The sequence below is a fragment of the Prenolepis imparis genome, unplaced genomic scaffold, assembly GCF_030444845.1.
Source record: "Prenolepis imparis isolate NDT839.2.m4 unplaced genomic scaffold, iyPreImpa1.0 SCAF_2, whole genome shotgun sequence".
In the NCBI taxonomy this organism is placed as follows: domain Eukaryota; kingdom Metazoa; phylum Arthropoda; class Insecta; order Hymenoptera; family Formicidae; genus Prenolepis; species Prenolepis imparis.
The window spans coordinates 9,947,998-9,969,841 of NW_028141160.1; the positions used below are offsets into that span (position 1 = coordinate 9,947,998).

A 21,844-nucleotide genomic window follows, 5' to 3' on the forward strand; every position below is an offset into this window, starting at 1 on the left:
TCTTCTTCTTTCCTTTCCTCGCTCTCTCCCTTTCTCCTTCTGTCTATCTTTTTCTATATAGCCACTCGTTCTGGCATCTCTTATATGTTAGAAGCCGAAAGAGAAAAGGAGAAGAAGAGGAGGACTTGGTCGGCTCCCAAGAGCCGGTTCGTTACAGCAGAATGGCGAATTATCGTTACGTCTGAATCTGGAACGCCACCGGCGAACGCGGGATCAATAGCGCGGACATTTTTTTATATTTTATCCTCGACGTTGTTACCGCAATCTCCCTCGTCGTTGGCCGCCTCGCGAAAATACAAAGGAAATTTCAAAGAAAGGAATGAGCGAGAGAAGTCGAAGAAGCGATAAAGCACGTTTTATGATACAGCGCTCTTCTTCTCTCATTACAAAATGTTAATCTCATGAAGCGAAGAAGAATAAGAATTCGAAATCTCGCATTGAAATCTCCGAAGGGCCTCTTGATCTGGGATATAAATAGAAACACGCGTGTTTCTATTTCTAGATTTTATTTAATTTTATCTTATCTCTGTCGCGAGAAATATATATGATTGGCGCCTCGTCGAGCGAACAATTATCGTTGCGTCGTACTTTTCTTCTAATTGTTTTGGGAACTACATTGTTTTTGTCATCGAATATAGTTTCTTAGAAGCGATCTTGGATCCCGCAAGCGTAAACATGTGCGCCCTTGAATGGAAACAAAAGGACGATAACCCTATATCGGCTAGGTGTAACGAAAGAAGGATGCACTTTTGACGAAAACATTTCCGAGAAAATTTTTTTAAACATTGCTCTCTTAAAAATTCTAGATTAATGCGAATTTTGATAGTTTCTTTTCAATTTTAATATCTAAAATGTATAATTATCTTTCGCAATTCAATTCAATCCGATGAATGCATTACAGACAAGTAGTAAATTATAGTAAATCAGAGGATGCGGTTTTCATGCGCTACAAATGCATGGTAGAAATGTCTTTTCATATATGCATATAAACATATAAATATGTAAAGAAACATAGGATATTCCTTAAGAAGATAAATTTATTAATAAAGAGAAAAACATGCAAATGATAACACAGTTTTACGATCGTTTGGCAATGGAATAAAAATTATATGACCCGAGTTCGATAATTTTTCGTCAACAAATCTTATTAATAATGATTAATAAGAAATAGCTAAAATATTTTTATACCAATGAGAAAAAAAAGTTGCGCAGTTGCAAAAGCGCAAAAATATATAATAACTGTGTCATTGAAAAGTATGTGTAATGAACCTAGACGACGCTGCGATCTATCGAAAAAATCTGATTTGCTCTCTATTTGCTTGTCTCTAATTTCATAATACCTTCTCTGTCCTAATTGGTATCATACGCCTTCAAATATATATATTTTTTAGCTTGTGATCCATCGTCTAATATTCGTAGGGTCATGTTGTCCTGAGGACCCTAAGAGAGGTTCTTGCGTCATCGATATCGTAATCTAAACTCACATTTTCTTCACCGAAAGCCCCAAAATTAGTCGATTGGTTCAGTCATCGTTAGAACCCGATTCTTAGATGTTGCAAAAAGATTGTTTCGCTAAACGTCGCTCAAAATCTGGCCGTGAGAATTCGGTGATCTTGCGAAATCGAGGCCCCATGAATAAGAGTTCTGTATATACAGACGCAGAAGTGGCATTCCACACATTTACATTTAACGGTAGAATTTTTTAGTATTTAAAAAACTTTTTTCTTTACATAATAAATTGTAATTCAATTGTTTTATGTTCAGCGAAAAGAAAAATCGATGAATCATTTATTATATTTTCCTGAATATGGAGAATACGAAACATTATTAATGACCGACGTACATCTTCGTTTCCGTTATTTCGATTATTTGTGAATTCCATATAGACTCGGAGTTCGGTCTTCAGTTAAATTAGTTATTAACTTGGTTTTGCGCAAAATATTTGACGTATGGTGTGACAACCTCTTTGCATAACTTTCTGCCAAAAATAATAATTTTAAATTCTGATTTCGATAATAACACAATAATATTGATCCCAAAAATAGTAACTCATGTTTGCTTAATGTATCAATTATATTTCATAAAATAAATAAAATTAATTATCTATTTAAAATCTAAAAATTCATCCAAATTTTAGAACTTTTCTTTCAAGACTTTATTACTATTATATTTTAAATTTTTGGTTCATATTTCGCGGAATTTGCTTGCAACATTTTCAGTTAAAATTGCTTTGAAATCGAATTTGCCTTTAATTCAGTTGAATTTGAAATATAATATATCTAAACATGTAGCATTTTTTAGCTTTCACATTTGTAATTTCCGATTCCAAGGTAACAACATAAAATGCTTTTTATATTGTTTATATTTTTTTCTCTTCTACTTTTTCTTCTACTTATCTATTTAATCTATTCTCAATATTGCGCAGTTTTGCATTCGAATGTGAGATATATTATCTCAGTTTCTCTTTGACTTCGTCTTTTCAGTGACTCGAAGTAAAATAAAATTATTCTGTCGCTGAAGCGACGTCACGCATATAATTACGATGTCTCCAATAGTCCGGAAAGATCGTCACGTCGATCTCCTCAAATGACTATGCTACGTCAGGAACAAAGAAACGCAGTAGGAAGCAAAGTGAGATTCTCGTTATATAATTTAATATCGATCGAGCTAATTATTTTCGTACAAAATACGTGTTTAATATTTGCAGCAGATAGTTAACCCTGGCTTCATTCTATCGCAAGGTATAAACGAATATGCGCATTGTTCCCGGAACGTTCATTACTTGATCCTTAAATCTACCTTCTTAATCATACGTTTCGTTCTATGTGATGATTCCCGGAACGTTTATTTCATTGCGTCCGATAAAATTCATATTTCTCGATGGACCAAATTTCGCACTTTATGATGTTAAATTATTACTCATTTTCTTTGAACACAAAGGGAACAAAAAAAGAAAAAACACGAGCAACGATAATTTGGATGAATTAATGATCTATCTAATTCTTTTGATTTTGCAAATAAAATCATGCATATTAATATAATAATTAATATTAATAATTTAAATAATGATATCTTAATATACCATTAAATGCGATACATTTTAAAATATAATTAGTAATAATTTTCATTTTAAGTTATAAAATTATCGTATCATAATTCGAACAAAATTCCTAAATAGTTATAAATTATATACATATACCTATAAATATTTTTTATATATCTAAAAATATTTTTAAAAAATATTTTCTGTTATATTTAAATAATATTAAATTCCTCCATATTTTTTAATTTTATGAAATCCGTAATTCAACATGTTTTGATTTTTCCGAAAACTCGTCGAATCCATTAGGATATTCCCACCAGGTTAAACGCGTGAATTTCCGGAAAAAGTCGCACGTGGATCCGGTGAATAATTACGAAGCGAGATCATCGTACGTTTCATTGGCAGCGGATAAATTTTTTTTTTTTTTTTTATCGAAACGCGCGAACGGACACGCGATTTTTTTTCGCGAGCAATCGCGCGGGTAATTCCCGCGTACAAATACGCGAAACGAATACGGATATTGGTAGATATGTACCGTTTCATAGCGAGCGAAAAGGAGCGGAGAGCACACAGCGCATGGTTGCCATGGGAGCGTATTTGCGTTGCACGCACTCATTTGATCGATAATTCCTAACTCCGTACGTACTACAAGGAGGTTGGTGTTGCAGCTGCAGTTGCAGCCACGAGAGATCGCACGATCGCTCTCCTCTGTCCTCTTTTTCACCCTCCACCCCATCATCCGCCTATCCACTTTCTTCTCAGCGCCGGCGCGAAAATATTACGCGGACGTATATATTTCAATGGCCGCAATATATATATATATATATATATATATATATATATAAATATGCTGTTAAAAAAAAAGATCTCTGCGTGGGAAATGGGAAATTTCGCGAAACATTGATATACATAGCGAATTGCTTCTTTAAATAGTCAGTGGACGAATATTTAAAGCGTTTTACCACGGGCAATGCAAAATATAATATAATAGTTCGATTCTTATCGTCGATTGATAAAAAAAAGCGTATTAATATGTTTCGCTAGCGGGCAAACGTATTCTCATATTGGAAAGCTGTGTCATCAGTTCTCTCATCGATATAATGTATTTACATTTTTATACCTATCGATACGCTATTTCTTGTCGAGATATCGAGGATGAATATGAAAGAGTTTGTGCTTCGTTGAAGCAAATATAATTCTGATATATTCGTAATTAATCAAGTTTTTAATTGCTATATATGTATATTAAGAGCAGAGATAACTACATTGTTTGCAATAATGTAATGTAAATTCGAATATTCGTATTCATATAATATCATAATATAGCTTCAGGACAAAGAGTTTACAATTTCCTTTATAATTAATATAATTTTCCAGATCTCCCGATTTTTTCTTATAAAATATCAATTATCGCTGTCAGAATTTTGATGAATTTTTTTATATGCCATACAGTTCATATTCAAGTTTGATATTTTTTAGAATAAATTACTTAACTTTCATTAAATATTTCCATGCAAAATAAATCAAAATCACCGATACTTTTTTCTCTATAGATTTTTTTGGCCGATTTAAAATAGATTTTTTTTCGCGACAAAAGTATCAAAGTATAAAATTTCCGAACAATTAATTTCAATTAAAAGAAGTTTCTCTGGCAAAGTAAACTTTAAGAGAAAAAAATAGTTGACAAAATTATTTAATTGTATTAATAAATAGAGAATAAATCGCTGCATAATGGAAAAAAACTCACCTGAGCATAGCCGAGATGTTGCTCCACTTGTCGACTGATGTAGACGATTTTCCCTTCCGCAGTGAGTACGAGGAAGAACCCTCCGTTGTCAACTATGTGCTATTATGATTTGAAAAATGAGTCTACAGTGCCGATCGTCTTGAGGTTTGTATTAGATATATAAGCGTTGTATACTTACGTCGACGAAATATTGCTCCAAGTCGAACTCGTTGAATTGCCGGGGAAGAGAATTCGTTGAGCCACGTCCGAGTACTGTAAATAATGCACGAAGTATGTGACTGTGAGTAATGCTTTTTTCACACTAATAAAAAACGTGTCAATATGAACAAAAAATTAATTTAATAATATAAGATAAACACATGCTTCAATTGCTTAGATTTATAATTGTCTGTTGTCTATGATTAAATCTGTTTATATAAAAAATATATATAAAAGTATAATATGACAAGTAATTCAGCCCCGTTTATTATTTAGCATAGTATAATACGAACAATTTAGAAATATTAGAATAATAATAAAAATTTATAAATAAAATATCGAAATAATAATTAAAAAGAAAAAGAAATTAATAATGGAGCTATAATATGATGAGTTAATATAGAAAATGTTCTCTAGAAAAACATTTAAATAAAATAAACTTACTGTATTGTGTTCTTAGGAAGGCGGCAGCTAGCCTCAAAATGGATATTTTATCCATTTTTCTTGAACTTTCTGCGACAATCGGTACGAGGGCTGCCATATTTGTGATATTTGTGTTGAGATTGTCGCGGCGTTGCTTTTCCGCCATGTTCCGCGACGCACGTGGATTGCTGTGACAAAAAAAAAATAAAAAAAAATTTAGACGCAATGGGTTATTAACATACGAAATATGTGTATAAATTTTACTTTATAATTTATAAAAATGCATTCTCGTATATTAATAATGTAAGCGACATATACCTTTGTATTTAAATTTACATAAATTAAGTTTTGACAAACTTCTTTTAATGTAATATTATATATTAATAATGTGCTTCAACATACATACATCTATCTCGAATTTACTTTTCCATAAATTAAAATGCAACAACTTTATTTTATATAGAAATTAAATATTATTTATCGTATAATAATTAGTCTATTAATATCTTTTATACGTTTGGAGTCGATCTCTGATTGTATATTAATCTTATCAAAAAGAGGATGTCATTCATGTGTAAGATAATATAGTGCATAATTTCTTATATAATAGTCTAGTTAAATTTAGTTATAATAGTTACGATAATATAGTTATAATAATAACTGTGTAAGTTATTATTTTATTAAAGCAAAAATATATCTCTTTTCTTTTATTTATTATCAATAATGTCGTATCTGCCTGATAACTGCTTGTTTTAATAATAATAAATTATTTTTGGTACTCATAATGACAAAAAAGGAATGAAGAATCAGCTTAATTATTCACACATGAATTTTTGGCTTAATAATATCCATTCCTATGGCAAAATGTCTCAAATTATGTACGAATATATCTCACGCAGAGACACGTAGTTTCTTTATTATATCGCACAGCTTCCCGCAGTTATTTAGTCAACTGATACACCGTCGCGCGATTATGGACAAAAATAAATTCACAGCACAGCCATAACGATAGCTAATATATGGGTGTACGTGTGCACTTCAATAAACAGTCGCGCGTATATATATTTATGGCGCTGCACTTTCGAAGATTTTGATGTACACACGTACGCACACGTACACAAGGATATTTAATCAAAGTATAATAAAAAAATAATCAAAATATTTAATAATCAAAATAATCAAAGATATTTAAGATATTTAAGATTATTTTTAAAAAAAGATTCACAAAACAAATAGATTTTATTTTCAAAATCTCAGTTATATATACACGCACGATACATTTAACAATAGTCATAGTCATAAGAATTATGATTTTTTTACGTTTGGTTTGTTTACGGGTCCTTGCACTTGCAGCAGCGTTGTGCGCTTTATCGGTTATAATTTTGATGTCGAAAGTCACCGCTATTTACATTTTACTTATCATGATATTACGAAAATAACATCGGCCATTCTCCGAGAAAAAATTTCAATTTTTATAGAAATCATTTTGAGACGGTTTATTCTTGCTAAAATGGTAAGTGCTAAGCGTAAAACGTGAGATAGAATTGAATTACATCAATTAACGCGAGATGTTGGCTCGCCATATAGCATTACAGAGATATTAGTAAATTAAAATGTCCTCGGAGAGAAGTGATACTGATGTTTTGGATATAAAAGTTTTCAACGATAATCTCCAATCGTGTATACAAAAATTCAAGCATTAAGATTGTTATATTTATAATTTTACTTTGTACTTGTAAATTTTTGTCCTCGTTTCCTAATGTTTCGGATATAATAATAACCTTTTATTATAAAATAAATGTAATATATGATAATTTTAATTAAGTAAAAAAAAATTATTTAAAATTGAAAACCAAGAAAACTATTTCTCAAATTTAGTTTAAAAAATTGTTTATATATATTTCTTGTTATAATGTAATGATATAATAGATACTTTATATTATATAGTAATATATTTCTTTCAATTAAGGTAATAATAATTGTTTTAGTTGATGTTTATATATGTATTTTTAATCGAGACACGATCAAAAGAATAGCTAACTAATTGCATATATTTTATTTCTATTTTCGAATTGTTTATAAGTATAGACACAAAGTTAACGATCGTATAAAAATATTTCTTTCCATTTACATCACAGTATGTTTGCAAGAAATTCTTAATATCCAGATCGATTATCCATTTTTTTACAAGATAAAGACAATACATAAAAGTGTGCATGCATGGATAAGTCTTCGTGATCGGCCTTGAGACAGACAGGCCAGTATTTAAATGAAAGAATTTGGTCGACGAGAATATATGGCAAATAAATCAATAACAATCATTTTAAAGTAATTTTATATAAACACTATACCTATTTTTAAATTTATTGTAATTTAGTACAATTATAATTACGAATTAGTTCACTAATTCAGCATAATTAATATCTTACCCTTATTATAAATAAAGGGAAATTGCAAAAAATTTATATATTTTTTCAACGTAAAGTAGTGTAGAATTAAAGAAAATTGCAAAATCTCATTATATTACAGAGTACCTTACAATATCACATATAAACAACGCGAAATTGATGTGATGAAAATACAAGTGTAAGAAAATATTCAGCTCATCATTTATCACAACTATCCAAAATTCAATATTCAGTATTTTTAACTTGCGTTAATATTAACTTTTAAATGAAACAATGAATAATATTTCACTGTTGTTTGTCTGCATCTCAGAAATGTAATTTGCTAAAGTGGTTTCCACTTAATGCCTCTATTTTTTTTTCTTTTTTTCTTCAAACATTCTTTGTAACAATAAAACTCAACACACTATAAATTTCACGGGAAATAAAATATATGTCAACTCATTGCCAACTTGTAGTTATTATTTCTGCAAAAGGTTGAGATTTAATTAAAATTCTCATTATTATTATTAACAGATTTAATTAAAATATTATTATTATTTAGAAGCATTGTGTAATTAATAAAATATTTCGCTATAATTATATAATTTATATTATTTTAATTTTTTATATAATATATAATTTGTCTATATATATAAGAGAAAGATGTTGGTTATAAATTATAAGAAAGATTAATAACTTATTTAAATTATTTAAACTATTAATTTTCCATTGATAGGTTGACATTATGATGAATTACCGCAACTTAAATACTAATGCTTTATGTACGTGTATGCTGACATTGTAAGATTACATAATCACATATTCCAGAAACAACGACATGACGTTTATTTTTCTCCGCTAATTAACATACTATATTTAGGTGCACGATACAATGTATAGTATACATATCGCAGATATATGTATTATACTACATTTAGCGCGTTTTGTTAATTATTACGCTCAGTCAATGCATTAATCAATTAGAATTTGCATCTATTAAATTCGATAAAATTTTTTACTATAATTCGTAAAAATATGCGTTTTTATCGTATTGTACATAAACCTGATTATTCGGGGCAATACTGATTTACGCGTTGCATATCTCTCACAAATGTTTGGAAATGTCTGACGACCTGTTGCTCGTCCTATGCACGTATAATACGGTATAAAATAAACAGACACGCATTTATAGTACCTTGACATCACGTGCATTTATGACTTTAATCTTTTTTTTGTTCGAATTGCTTATATAATAGGATCAGAGCTATAACAGCCTGACCCTCTATTAAACCTCTTAGTTATGACCAAATCATAAAAAAGCTATAAATAAATTTATACATAACTGTGCAAAATTATGTCGCATGTTCTAGCGCGCGCGGGCGCTCAAGTTGTAGTCAGATAGTTAAAAACCTTCATCTTAAATTGCATTAATCGATCGCTTTTTTGAGACGGTACGCCTCGTATATAGATCGAATATGCGTATTTCTGCCATGAATAGAAAGATGATCATTGGTTACAATGTGTTGTTTAAAAAGCATCAAGCGCATTATCGGGATGCCACGCGGGATTCTTGAACACAAGTCAGTTATAGATCAAGGCTAGCGGCGTGATTTCACCAATTTACGATCCGCACGCGCGGTTTGTGCTTTTCTCTTTCAAGAATCGTGTCCACACACAAACAATTTACTGAAATCTTCGTCAATTTTGGTAAATCATTCCATGTCGTTCGCATAATTCGGACTAATTGGTTTAATGCACATTAAATTAATTCGCCATCCAAAATATTTATCTCGCGTGAGACACTTTTCTCGCGACACGTCAGCAGCAATAAACAATCGGCGCTTTGGCATGATGTTTGCTATCCGCTGCGTATCTGGCCGAGAGCCTATCTGGCGAACTCCGACTATCTCGTGTCGATAGAACAGAGTAATGCTATAACGTTAACGAACAAGATAACTCGAGGGAGCGAATGAGAAAGCGGGGGCGCACAGCGACGCAAAACGCTATTCAGCACAAATAAAACGTCCGCGATCTACCGCAAACGTTAATCCGCAAAAATAAAAAGCGGAGAAATTAAAGATACGCTCGTTAATTATTGCTGTAAGCGAAGAGAGAAAGGACACAAGAAAGTTAAATTACTTTTAGCATCTAAACGATAATGATTGCAGATTGCAGATTACAGTGATATAAAATATCGTATGCCATATGTGTGTACATCGTAAATAAAAATTAATTTCTGAATATAAGAAATTTCTGTATAAATAATGAAATAATATTGTAAAACTTGTAAATCTGTTTCGTTAATTATCTCTATTAAATGAAGAAAATGCACGCCTTATACATATAATTGATTGGACCTATGTAAAGGCACTTTACTTTTAATAAATTAAATTTTCAATGTAAAAAATGAATAATATTTTATTTGTAATTTTGTAGTAATAATTTTGTTTGTACTCGAAGCTATTGTTAATACTGTAACAAATAAAAGAAAAATCACTATGAACAACTACAAATAATTCTGAATGAATATATTAGCAAATTTTTTTTATCGTAGTGTGTGTGTCTGGTGAGTTATTTTTCCACATTTTTTTATGCGGCTTCTACTACAAACGAAATAATATCATTTTCTATATTGAAAATTTAATTTATTAAAAATAGAATATCGAATTCACATAGATGTTGATTGCCGTATACTACATCGATGAGACATTACACTGAAATAAAATATCATTTAGTATACATATATAGTATCACCCATTTTCATGAATTCACGCGTAACAAATCATATCAGAAAATATTTCCAATTTAATCTTTAGTTTGAGTTTTTATACAACAAACATGATTTCTTTATAGAAACATATTTAAAGATTTAAAACCTCTATGAATTTAAATAAATAAAAAATTTATTATTAGAAAGATGGTTATTGAAATATATATAATGAGTATTAAAGTATTAGTCTGTATGTGTTAAAATAAAAATAAGATTCTTAAAATTTTAATAAAATTTCAACAAAGTCACGCTCTAAAGTTACGTTAGGAGATTTTAAATAGTTTCGTTAAACGAAACAATAATTTAGTGACACAGTATGTGATATAAAAATATATGCCAATAAGAATTAACAATAATCAAAGTGAATAATATATGATAAAACAAAGATGTAGTAAAAGAGTGTAAAAATTGATTTCGTATCTTCATTATAGTTATTATATATAATACGGAATATAATACGGAAAAAGGAATATTGTTGAAATCAGTATCTGACGGATCTAACAATTTCTTTTTACACAATGTCATGATTAGTTTGAGTAATTATTTCAGCGATGGCCTTGGTGGCCATGTTATCGTACCGATAACGGCGACTAAGACTTCATTTTAACGTTTTGATATACAGTCGCTATTGAGACAGTTACAGGGTAGCGGGCTCGAGAGGCTTGGCGAAAACAGGATAAGACAGAGATAATTAAACCAATTCGCCGGTACAACCTTGTTCTAAGCGCTCAATTTTTGCACCGAGTTTTTGAGTTTCGTTGTGTATTGCGTCGAGCAAATAACAATTTTCTATATTCGCGTCTATAGTCTTTTCTATCTTTGTTTTTCCAGGACTTGGGATTGATACTCTACTTGGACTGGTCACGTGGAATGGTTAAAAATATGCAAATTGATAAAAATAATATACCTATATATGTATATAATTACAAATAATTTTTTAGAATAAAGATTAATTGACAGAAGCATTTTGATAAATTAAATGGAAAGTTGATAGCCAGATGTGCCAAAGATATCTGCCTTAGTATCGATGATATAAAAAAACATTGAAATTATAGTAAATCTGACAATGAATTTTTTCTCGCGAAAAAAAAAGCGGAGCCGTTGATGTAAATGTTAGCTGCCGAACATATATTCCAACGTCGTAATAATGTAATAACATAACTCGTGGGATATGGCTTAGGATATATTTTTCGCTGACGTCGTTATTGCGCGACAGGCAATAAATATTTAAGCTCGTCGCGAAACAATAGCATAAAAATTCAACGACGCCACCATTGGCGCATAGATACAACAATACACAAGGCAACTGTAATTTTTAGCGCAATTTTACACAGGATTATATCTTTTCGTAAAGTTGCAATTTTCGAGAAATAAACGAATACTAAACGGGGCGGACGGAGGAATAAATCGATTGTTTCGATTCATCCCTCGTTAGAAAAGTGATAGATCACGAAAGTTGCCCTCGTCGATTAGAGATCTAATTCGCAATGCGTCCCTGACACCATGCGCTACGTTTTCGTTTCCATCACAAAAATAAAAAAGAAAAAAAAACCTCGTTCGAAATTTATTCGACCGTACGCAAGGTCGTCGAAACCTTTTCGGACGATGACGTAACCGCTTGTCGATCTTTTACGCCGTTCGAAGGCTAATTCGCCAGCAGCCAGATAATATTCGTCAATAAAAAAGTCTTTTTCACCGAGAAACGTCGAAAGAATCTAAAAAATAAAGGCAGATTGTTTGCATCAATAAATTGTGCATTTACTAATGCTTTTACACGACGCTTCACTATTCCTCGTCCATTCCTCGCTCTCCTTGTTTCGGCTCCGTTTGTGCGCATGTGAATGCCTCTTTTCAATCGTAATGCAGACGCACGCGATGGCATCCAATAATAATATTATTTTTACACGACAAAATTTTTTTATATTGCAACCCCTCCGACAATCATACACAGAGAGAATTTTCTCTTAGAATTTACCCTGAAAATCATGGTAATCGTGGGATAAAAAGGAATGGAAAGAATTTTATGAGAATATCTTTGATTAATATTTATCACAATAAAAATAATATCATCATATGTATTAATTAATAGAGTGATTGTTTTCAACAATACACTTGAAAACGATCACATGCAGCTTTTTGGAATCTTTATCAATCTTATTGTTAAGAATCAATCATTATAATCATAATCATTAAAAAAGAAATTAATTAATTAATCAAATGGAATCGACAAAATAAAAGCAAAAAATTATGGCATCACCATATTTTTTCATATTAAAAAAAGAATTAATGATATAATATTGGCAGGAAAACTACGAATAAATATAATTCTATATATAAATTATTATTATATTATATTATTATATTATAAATCGTTATTATTACGGTCACGGTGGATATCATTATTTATTTACCGTACTACTGCATTATGAAATGGAAGTGACTGGTAATTAAAGTGTCATTGTTAATCAATTAGCAAACCGCGATATATAATAATATGATAATTGTTATATGTAGAATATAATTTTGTGATAGACATTAAATACGCAAAGTATACTTGTAAACTTGCGTGATGGCAAATTTAATATCCATCGCGAAAGTCACTATTATCCTGTTTGGAATTAAATTAAAAAAGAAATAAAAAAAGAAACGAAAACAAAACCACATAACATCCATCCCCGTAACATTAGAAACATTTTGGTACCGATTTCGAGAAAATCCATAATTGTGGAAGTAGTTCGCGGTCATACAGACAGACAGAGACAGACAGACAGACAGACGGACGGTATTTATAGTACATATATAAATATGATAATTGTTATATGTAGAATATAATTTTGTGATGGAGATTAAATACGCCATGTAAAGTATACTTGTAAACTTGCGTGGCAAATTTAATATCCATCGCGAAAGTCACTATTATTCCATGCTATTGCTATGATGAGGCAATTAAGGCAGAAGTCATTAATTTAGTCGGACTTAATTTGGGGAGCCGCTATCCGCGATAAATTATATCCAGATGGTTTTTATAAACGTGCGCTCTCCCAAAGCGCTTCTTTTCTCGATGTGTTACATCATCTATACGTTCTTTCCTCGCGCACATATATGGCATCCTGACGATACAAAGCCATTGCAGTCAAACCGGAAGGACATAAAAAGACGACCGAATGTTCATTAGAGGCATTCGTTAAAAATATAGATCTGGAATCTTTATAGACAATTAACTCTTACAATTAGAAAACCCGCAGTAAGATTGTATTAAATTTTAATATTATATACCGTTGCCAATATAGAAGGGTCGAAAAAAGTTGTTTCTCAATTACAATGCTTAATGAAATCCAGAGATATGGATTGTCTCTCGAAACAACTTAGATTTTCTTTGTGTAATTGGAGAAAAGAATCTTTCCAACAGATATACATATGTATATATACTTTATGATGAATAACAATTTGTTTCGCAGTGTAAACTTTCTTATCCGTAAACAAAATTTAAAAAATTATTGATTAGATATTAGAAATTATTAAGAGAATACTTCTCTGAGAAAAAAAATATTCTGTTTCTATTAAAATATACAAAATATACAGTATAAAAGTTTCGGAATTTCGAATTTTGGAATATCGTATTTTTATATTATAAATTTTTACAGGATTAAATAAACTTTGATATTTTCTTCACTCTAATTCAGTAGCTCTTTTGATAAACGGACAAAATTTGATATTAAATATTAGAAAATTTGATAGAGCTCTTAGAATTTTTAAATTAAGGATAAAGAAATAAAGAGAAAAAAGATTGATAATATAATAATCTTGATATTGTTGGCAAAAAAATATAATAAAAGCTTCGCGTATTCTTTATTCGTGATTCGACATTTGCAATTATTTTTAACGGCCTGATAATTCGCTTAATTCACAAAAGAATTAACAAAAATCAGTTACAATAATAACAGATAAAGAAAAAATCCATTTTTAATGTTTTTAGCTTAAATAGTTTCAAGAATTTTAGTTGTAATTTTGATCTCAAAATGCAGTAAATATAATAATAATATAAAAAAATATCACAAATAAAGAGATTTTATCATACCGCTCTCGATAAGTACGCATAATATTTAAGTATCATATTTTCATTTAGATTAATTTTGTTTTTATTTGATTCCGATAAACTCATCAGTCTATATAAAGCACACAAAATTAAATTGTATAATTAATTTCTTGTAATTCATAAATCGACAAATTTCAATTCGATTAAAAAAAACTGATATCAGTTATTAACTAAACTACATATAGTATATTTGTTCAGTAATAGTAACAAACAAATAATAAATAAATTATTTATACACTTTTGAGCTAAACAACCAGATGAATTCGATTCCATTCGTTTAGCAAGTCGTAACTCTCTTTTTCAATTTCTATAGCTTTCTATTTTTTCCGTGATATATCTTGTACGCACTAGAGATGTACGTACATCTCGGCGGTTGTCTGCAACATAAGCTAATAAGCTAGTAAATAGGATGGTAGAAATTTCTGTTGGTACTCAGTCCATGACCGGACCCTGTTCTTATACATCTAGTTTTTTGTGTCCCGTATGCATAAACACGCACATTCATATACACGTGAGAATGTGTGAAAAGTATCCTCGAATTATAAGTCAAATAGGTTGTGGTAAAAAGCAACATGGCACAAACGTTCTCACGTGAATAAAATTTTCGTCCAAAATGTTGATGCAAAAATCTTCATTATTTATCGAATGAAAGATTAAAAATAAAATTACACTTAAAAAAGTATAATCAGATTTCTTAAAATTAAAAATTGAAGAAATATATTAAATGATTTGAAGTTTTCTTAGGTTCAAATATTTACCAAGTATATTTAAATTTATAGACAAATAATTATATAAAATAGTAATCTAATTATTATATGTCAATTGTGTGGACTCTGTGACTCTTTTTAGTTTCTTAGCATATATTAAATAAAATTGGATGTCATATAGATGCAAAATATTTACTGACTATATTTCAATTTATACAAAATTATCATACAGTACCGGCCAAAATTATATCACCTTTTGATTTTTTTCAGCATAACTTGTTTTAAAGTGCACGGATCTCTACACGAATCATAACATATTTTGAAGGACGGTATAACATATATTGAATTATAATTCAATGTTATACCAACCTTCAAAACATGTTATGATTTGATAGAGATCCGTGCACTTTAAAACAAGTTATGCTGAAAAAATCAAAAGGTGATATAATTTTGGCCGGTACTGTATGTATAAATGATAATTTAAATAATAATTGAAACTATAGCGAATCACACGCCAAGTCTCGTGATAATTACCTGCCATGTTGAAAATTAATATATAAATATTATATATGTCAACACGCGCGATATATATGTGTACGTGTATACATTCAATATGTGCATTCTAAACTATTGTCTACGATACATGCATATTTAGAATGTTAGAATATCGGAAACGAGAATTTCCCAGAAAGTATAGCAATTTAACATTTCAATTATTAAACATTTCAATATGCAAAAAAAAAAAAAAAAAAACATTTGAATTACCACAAATTTTGCTATCTAAACACTTCATTGCGTTTATAAAGGATTTATAAAAGTTTTCTCTGCATAAGTAAATATAAAAACACTTTCATGTCTAAAAAATTAATGCCAGCACGCAAGAAAGACAGCACGGTGGAAATGACGGATTATAGAAGCAAACGCAATAATTAGTGCGCTATGTACTTCATTAATTCTGTCAAAGCGCACTCGACACTCTTCCTACGCTAACCATAAGTCATAAGCTTAGAATTGCGATGGCACAAAGCGCGCATTCAAGTGCACGCTCACGTGGGTAGTTCGTTTCCTTATTGATTCAGGAAACGAAGTGTGTGACTTTTGAAGTTTAACGACCGTGAGTTCATAGTCACAACTTATCTGCCACTATCTATAGATTGATTAACACACATTGGACTAATAATACAACCACTCCTTGTAGAAAATAACATCAGCATGTAAACAACATTTTCAGAAATGTACTGCCCCCGTTTAAAAGAGAAACGTGAGGATACAATATATTTTTGTACAACAACTTTTTCTACAATTTTTTACAATTCTGTAAATATAGAATTATAATTTGTTAAAATTCACTTTCTATACATAAAAAAAACTATAATGGCACACATGGAATTTATTGCATGTAAATTCTGCAAAAAAAAAAAAAAATATATATATATATATATAAATTTTTTGAAAAGTACTATATATAGAGCTATATAAAATTCTTTAAATTATTGATAAACAAATTAATCAATAATTGATCAATTAACTTTCAATTAAAAAGGCTTCTAAGACTTATTAAATTTCTTTTAAAATGAGCCATCATTCTTCAAAGTTGTTTTCATAGAATATCAAGTATCTTTTCAGAAGAGGCTGGTATTATTCACATTTATTTTTTTGCTATATTTATTCATGGAATAAAATAAGAGCGTTGTCGACGCTCTTTGCTTAGTTAGATCAAAGCATCCTCGCTTGACTTTCAACACGTTGCTCTCAACAGTGCGTGCTTCGCACTTTTAATTGGCTCGTTTTAACTACTACAACTACCGTTTTGACATATGTATTATATCCGAATATAACGAATATTCTAATTGAAATTCGAAAAAACCAGCTCGCCTTTCAACGTCATTAATTGAGTCTAAGATTTCTGTCGCTTGGCAGAACGTCAAACCGTTCAAACATAATCATGATACGCTTTTACAGTGCGCTGATGATTTTGATTTTAGGTCCATCCTTTCGCGCATTTGTCAAAATCTCTTCCCTCAGTTAAAAGGTTCATCCTGGGAGGGACGGTATCTACCATACGACCCCTGTATTCGACACGCCGCGCCCTCTTCTCTCTATCGTCAAGGACACCAGACTTTCGATCCGTCATGGAGAAGGGGTTTAGGTAGCACGGCTTTGGGACAGGACCAGAGAGGAGTCCGCGTTCCTACGGGGATCGATACGGGTTTGCTACCCTCCCACAACGGTCGGTCGACTGATATACGCATTCAAGGTCGCTCGATGAAACGAAATTGTACGAAGCGGCAGGCGTGCTCAATTTGTCGATTTTTGGTAGTTGCGCATCCATTATCTTCCGCGATAGCGGATATATTTAGAAACAATTTTTGGATTTTTTATTTTATTTTTGTAAGAGTAATCTGACTGATATGGTAAAAATATGACACTGAATTGGCTCGCATAATATCAAAATTTTGATCAATTTTGATAAATACTGAGCGATTTCATATATTATTTCTTTTAATTGCAGTAAAAATATATCAAATCTTTCTCTGAATGTAAAAATAAGACACTGAATTGACTCGCATAATATCAAAATTTTGAATATATTGATATATTTTGATCATATATTATTTCTTTTAATTGTAGTGTATCAAAACTTTTTCTTCTTTTCCCCAGATAATCACATTGTATGATTACAAAACGCATTTTACGATTTTGTATTATTTGGTATTGTTAACATTTTTATTTCATATCATTAATATATTAATAAATGCATGTTCTGATTTATTAATATATGATTTATTAATTTGTTATTATATTTTTTATATAATTTGTTTACCTTAGCGAAAACGTTATCACACGACAAAGCAATGAGATAATTCATTACTTAGAATTTTATCATTACACGTATTAAATTTCTGTGGCGACGCTACTGATATACAATTCACAAAACGAAACATGCACTCATTAGCGTTATTTCATTGGAACATACAGCGTCATATCCTATTCTTATATCATACTGGACTTATATATGATATATTCGTATATATCAACGATGTGAATATATCGATGTAATGCATCAATTTACTTTTTAATTACAAATTTCACGAAAGTTTAATTTGATGTATATATTATTATTCAATAATAAATTATGTATTTAATCAATAGGCTATAATGAAAAGCAAAGCATCCGTAATTTAATTAACCGTATATCAATAAAAGATTTTATTTGTTCAATAATAAATTACTCATTAAAAATTAAAAATATTCTAGTTACATGAAATTTATGAAAATAATATTTTTCTACATATAAGAAAATTTAAACTTAATGAATTACTTATTATTTATTATACGAAACAATGATATGGAATAAATAAACTTTTAGATTCACGTATTTGAACAATTTCTTTCAATGCAAAGCAAATTGGAGAATTCGTTATTCGTTATTTCAGGAACAGTTGTGTTTGGGCACCACTATTGCGAAATTCGGGCGGTGTCGGCTGTTACATGTAGTAGTGTATGCTTGTCCTTCTCTCTTTTCTCTCCCTCTCTCTCTCTCTCTCTCTCTACATCTCTCTCTTTTTTTCTCTCTTGTACCCATCGGCACGGCGACACAGCGGGACCGCGTCCTGCCTCACTGCAAGCCCACGTAAGCCTTTCAAATTCGGAGCCCGGTCAACAGCCCCGAATTCTCTCCTCCCTTTGCCTCCCGCACCAGCCAGCCCGAGGTTATATATCGTTGTTCCTCTGTCCTCTCCCTGTTCTCCCCTCACCAACTCATTTCCTATTGCGTTCCATTATCCCTCTTCGTCACTTCAACGCGAAACTGAATCCCTTCTGCCCGCGTATCACTTCTACACCCCTCCATCCTCTCAATCCTTGGCCCCTTTCCTCTCCTTTATTCATGGCAATATCGTAAATCTACCCTCCGCCCTCCGCTCTATGCCGACATTCCTCCATCTCAGTACCATAGACTCTACTTCTCTTTCTCTTTTTCTAAAGCTTCTCTCTTTCTAAGTTTCCCTCCGTCCTTTCGTTCCCATCAACTTCTTGTTCGAACTCTGTCGCGTTGACGCTTTTCTGTGTATTATGTAGGTTCTTTTTTTCCCTTCTCCGCTCTCTCCCGCTTACACTGCGTGCTTTCGAGATATTTCTAGGCCTGCCCGCTTTTCCTTTCGTTTTCGTCACACAAATATTCATTCCGTTAGGTTCGGGTCTGGGTGGGGTTCGCTAAATTCACCATTGACAGAATGGCGTTTTGGGATCGCCATTTTTAGTCGAGGAAATTGCGTATCACGGTATTATCTAACGAAAATCGATTAAAGAGAGGCATCCTTTTATGATTAACTTTTATGATAAACATCCGGTTCAATTATATTTCAATTAACATTCTATGTCATGCCTGAATATTAAACGAGTAAATAATACGGAATAAATTTTATAAGATAAATTTTATCTGATAAGAAAAATGATGAGACAATTATAGAAATTTCAGATATCAAAAAATATAATATATACTTTAAGACGTACATATTTTTTTTTATATAGAAATGTCAATTATGTTTCAATTGTTATAAAGTAAATTTCCTTAATTTTTATTGACTCAAATTACTTAGTTCAATCGTTGATTGCAATATTTCAGATAAGGAAGAAAAAAATTTCTGTATTGTATTTTATTTATTAAATTTTTTAAAAGTATTCTTAATATATATTTTTTTTATTCGTCAACGAAGCAAAGTTGTAAGCAAACTTTTGTAGTTTGTAGATAAAGTATATAATTGATTTGCATAGACGATATATATGTAACTCATCGCTATACACATCATACATATTATAGGTATCACAATAGTTGGATTGATGAAAACTGTCCGTTAATATTCCAGACAGCCATAGGGGTAAGTTACGTATCGATCGCTAGCAATGACGAATGTTATGTATATATATGTATGTGTGTGTATGTACATATTATATGCGTGAACTAGTATCAATTTTACTCTAGTAAACTAGCTATATCTATTTAGAGTTCATCTTTTGGCACATTTACATCTGGCCGACATTTGTGTTTTCCATCAAGCAACCGTGACGTATTTTGCATATTACACGTATAACTATTAAATTGTATGTTTGCGAGATATTAATTCGAGATGTGGTATAACAGCGGCAGAGTAAACGAAAAGATAATTTCACAGAATATAACGCGTTTTTTATCGATCCGGACGAAGGCTTCGGCAGAAGTAGAGAGAGGGACCCTAAGCGCTCGATATTTCGGCCCACGGATTATTCGGGAGAAACCTCCCTTCTCGCTTTCTCTCTCTCTTCTCCTCTCCCTTTTCTCTCCTCACTCTTTCTTTCTCTATCCTGCTATTTCTCACTTCCATCGCGACCCATCCTCCGAGTAGACTGGATTCGCTCGCCCTTTGTGTTTCGAACCACCACCGATCATCGACCATGACCATCCTTGCGCCGGTATATGTTGAGAAAGTGGTTGTCAGCCGATTCGCGTGTGTATAATCGCACCGGTTAAAAACAGCGAATTTATATTGTGCCAAGTTATGAATTTGATGATGTAACTGGTATAATATGTAAAATACGTAAAGCAGCAAGAATAATTTATAACTCAAATTTTGTTTCATCAAATTTTCTTTTTTTTTCCGTTCTACTTAACGCGATGATTTATACACGAAAACAGCGTGACTAACTCTCTGATAATGTCTCCTCCGTATTTCTCATATTCCGATTAGAAGAGAGAAATAAAAAGAGGAGAGTGAGAGAAAGAGAAACTTGGGCAATTCGCTTCGTACAATTAAAGTTCCATTTTATGTATTGCTTCGTCGCAATTCTCGCCTCTCTTTTCGTATTTCACTTAACCGACGACAAACATGACTGTTCGTCGTCGAATTACGTCGAAAAAGTATTAAAAATATTGCGTAATATTTTCGCTAACGCCTAATATTTCAGTATAACGCAGAATTTTGTCATTTAAGAATTCGATTATGTGATAATATACATATAGTAAGTGCGACATATTGATTCTCCCACCGCGATTATGTGATCGCATTTTAATCTCTAAATATAAAACTGCCATAATATAAAACTACTATCGTATACGAAATCGATAATGCCGCACCTTTTTCAACATGTGAAAAGAGCGCCATTTTTCATTGGTAAGACAAGAATAAAATATTTTTTACAAAATTATATGCATAAAAAATATGTAATGCTGTGTATGAAAAATTTAAAACAAAATTGTTATAAATTGTTATATATTACAGCTTTTAATTTTAGTTTCCTACATTGTGATTTAAAGATTAATATTAATTCTATAACGTCAATTAAATTCTCAAACTAAAATAATATTAAAATATTACTGATATATTAAATTAAATTTTCTTTGTATACACATTTTCTTTTTCCACATAATTACAATATTATTGCATCTGTTTAGAAAAATCATGTCGGACACACCCCAGCTACCCCTTGAAAGGATT

At 31.0% G+C, this 21,844-nt stretch overlaps 1 protein-coding gene across 3 annotated transcripts in view; it reads right to left on the bottom strand.

Annotated features, from left to right (window-relative positions):
- LOC145933162 (uncharacterized) overlaps positions 1-21,844 on the bottom strand; it is an 88,221-nt gene that overhangs the window by 11,806 nt on the left and 54,571 nt on the right. For all 3 annotated transcript variants that reach the window (XM_083032696.1, XM_083032695.1, XM_083032694.1), the window contains 3 exons: positions 5,433-5,599; positions 4,969-5,042; positions 4,791-4,889 (listed from right to left, as the gene is read on the bottom strand). In XM_083032696.1, the coding sequence (XP_082888822.1) occupies positions 4,791-4,889; positions 4,969-5,042; positions 5,433-5,599 (340 nt within the window). The remainder of the gene's footprint in view (positions 1-4,790; positions 4,890-4,968; positions 5,043-5,432; positions 5,600-21,844) is intronic.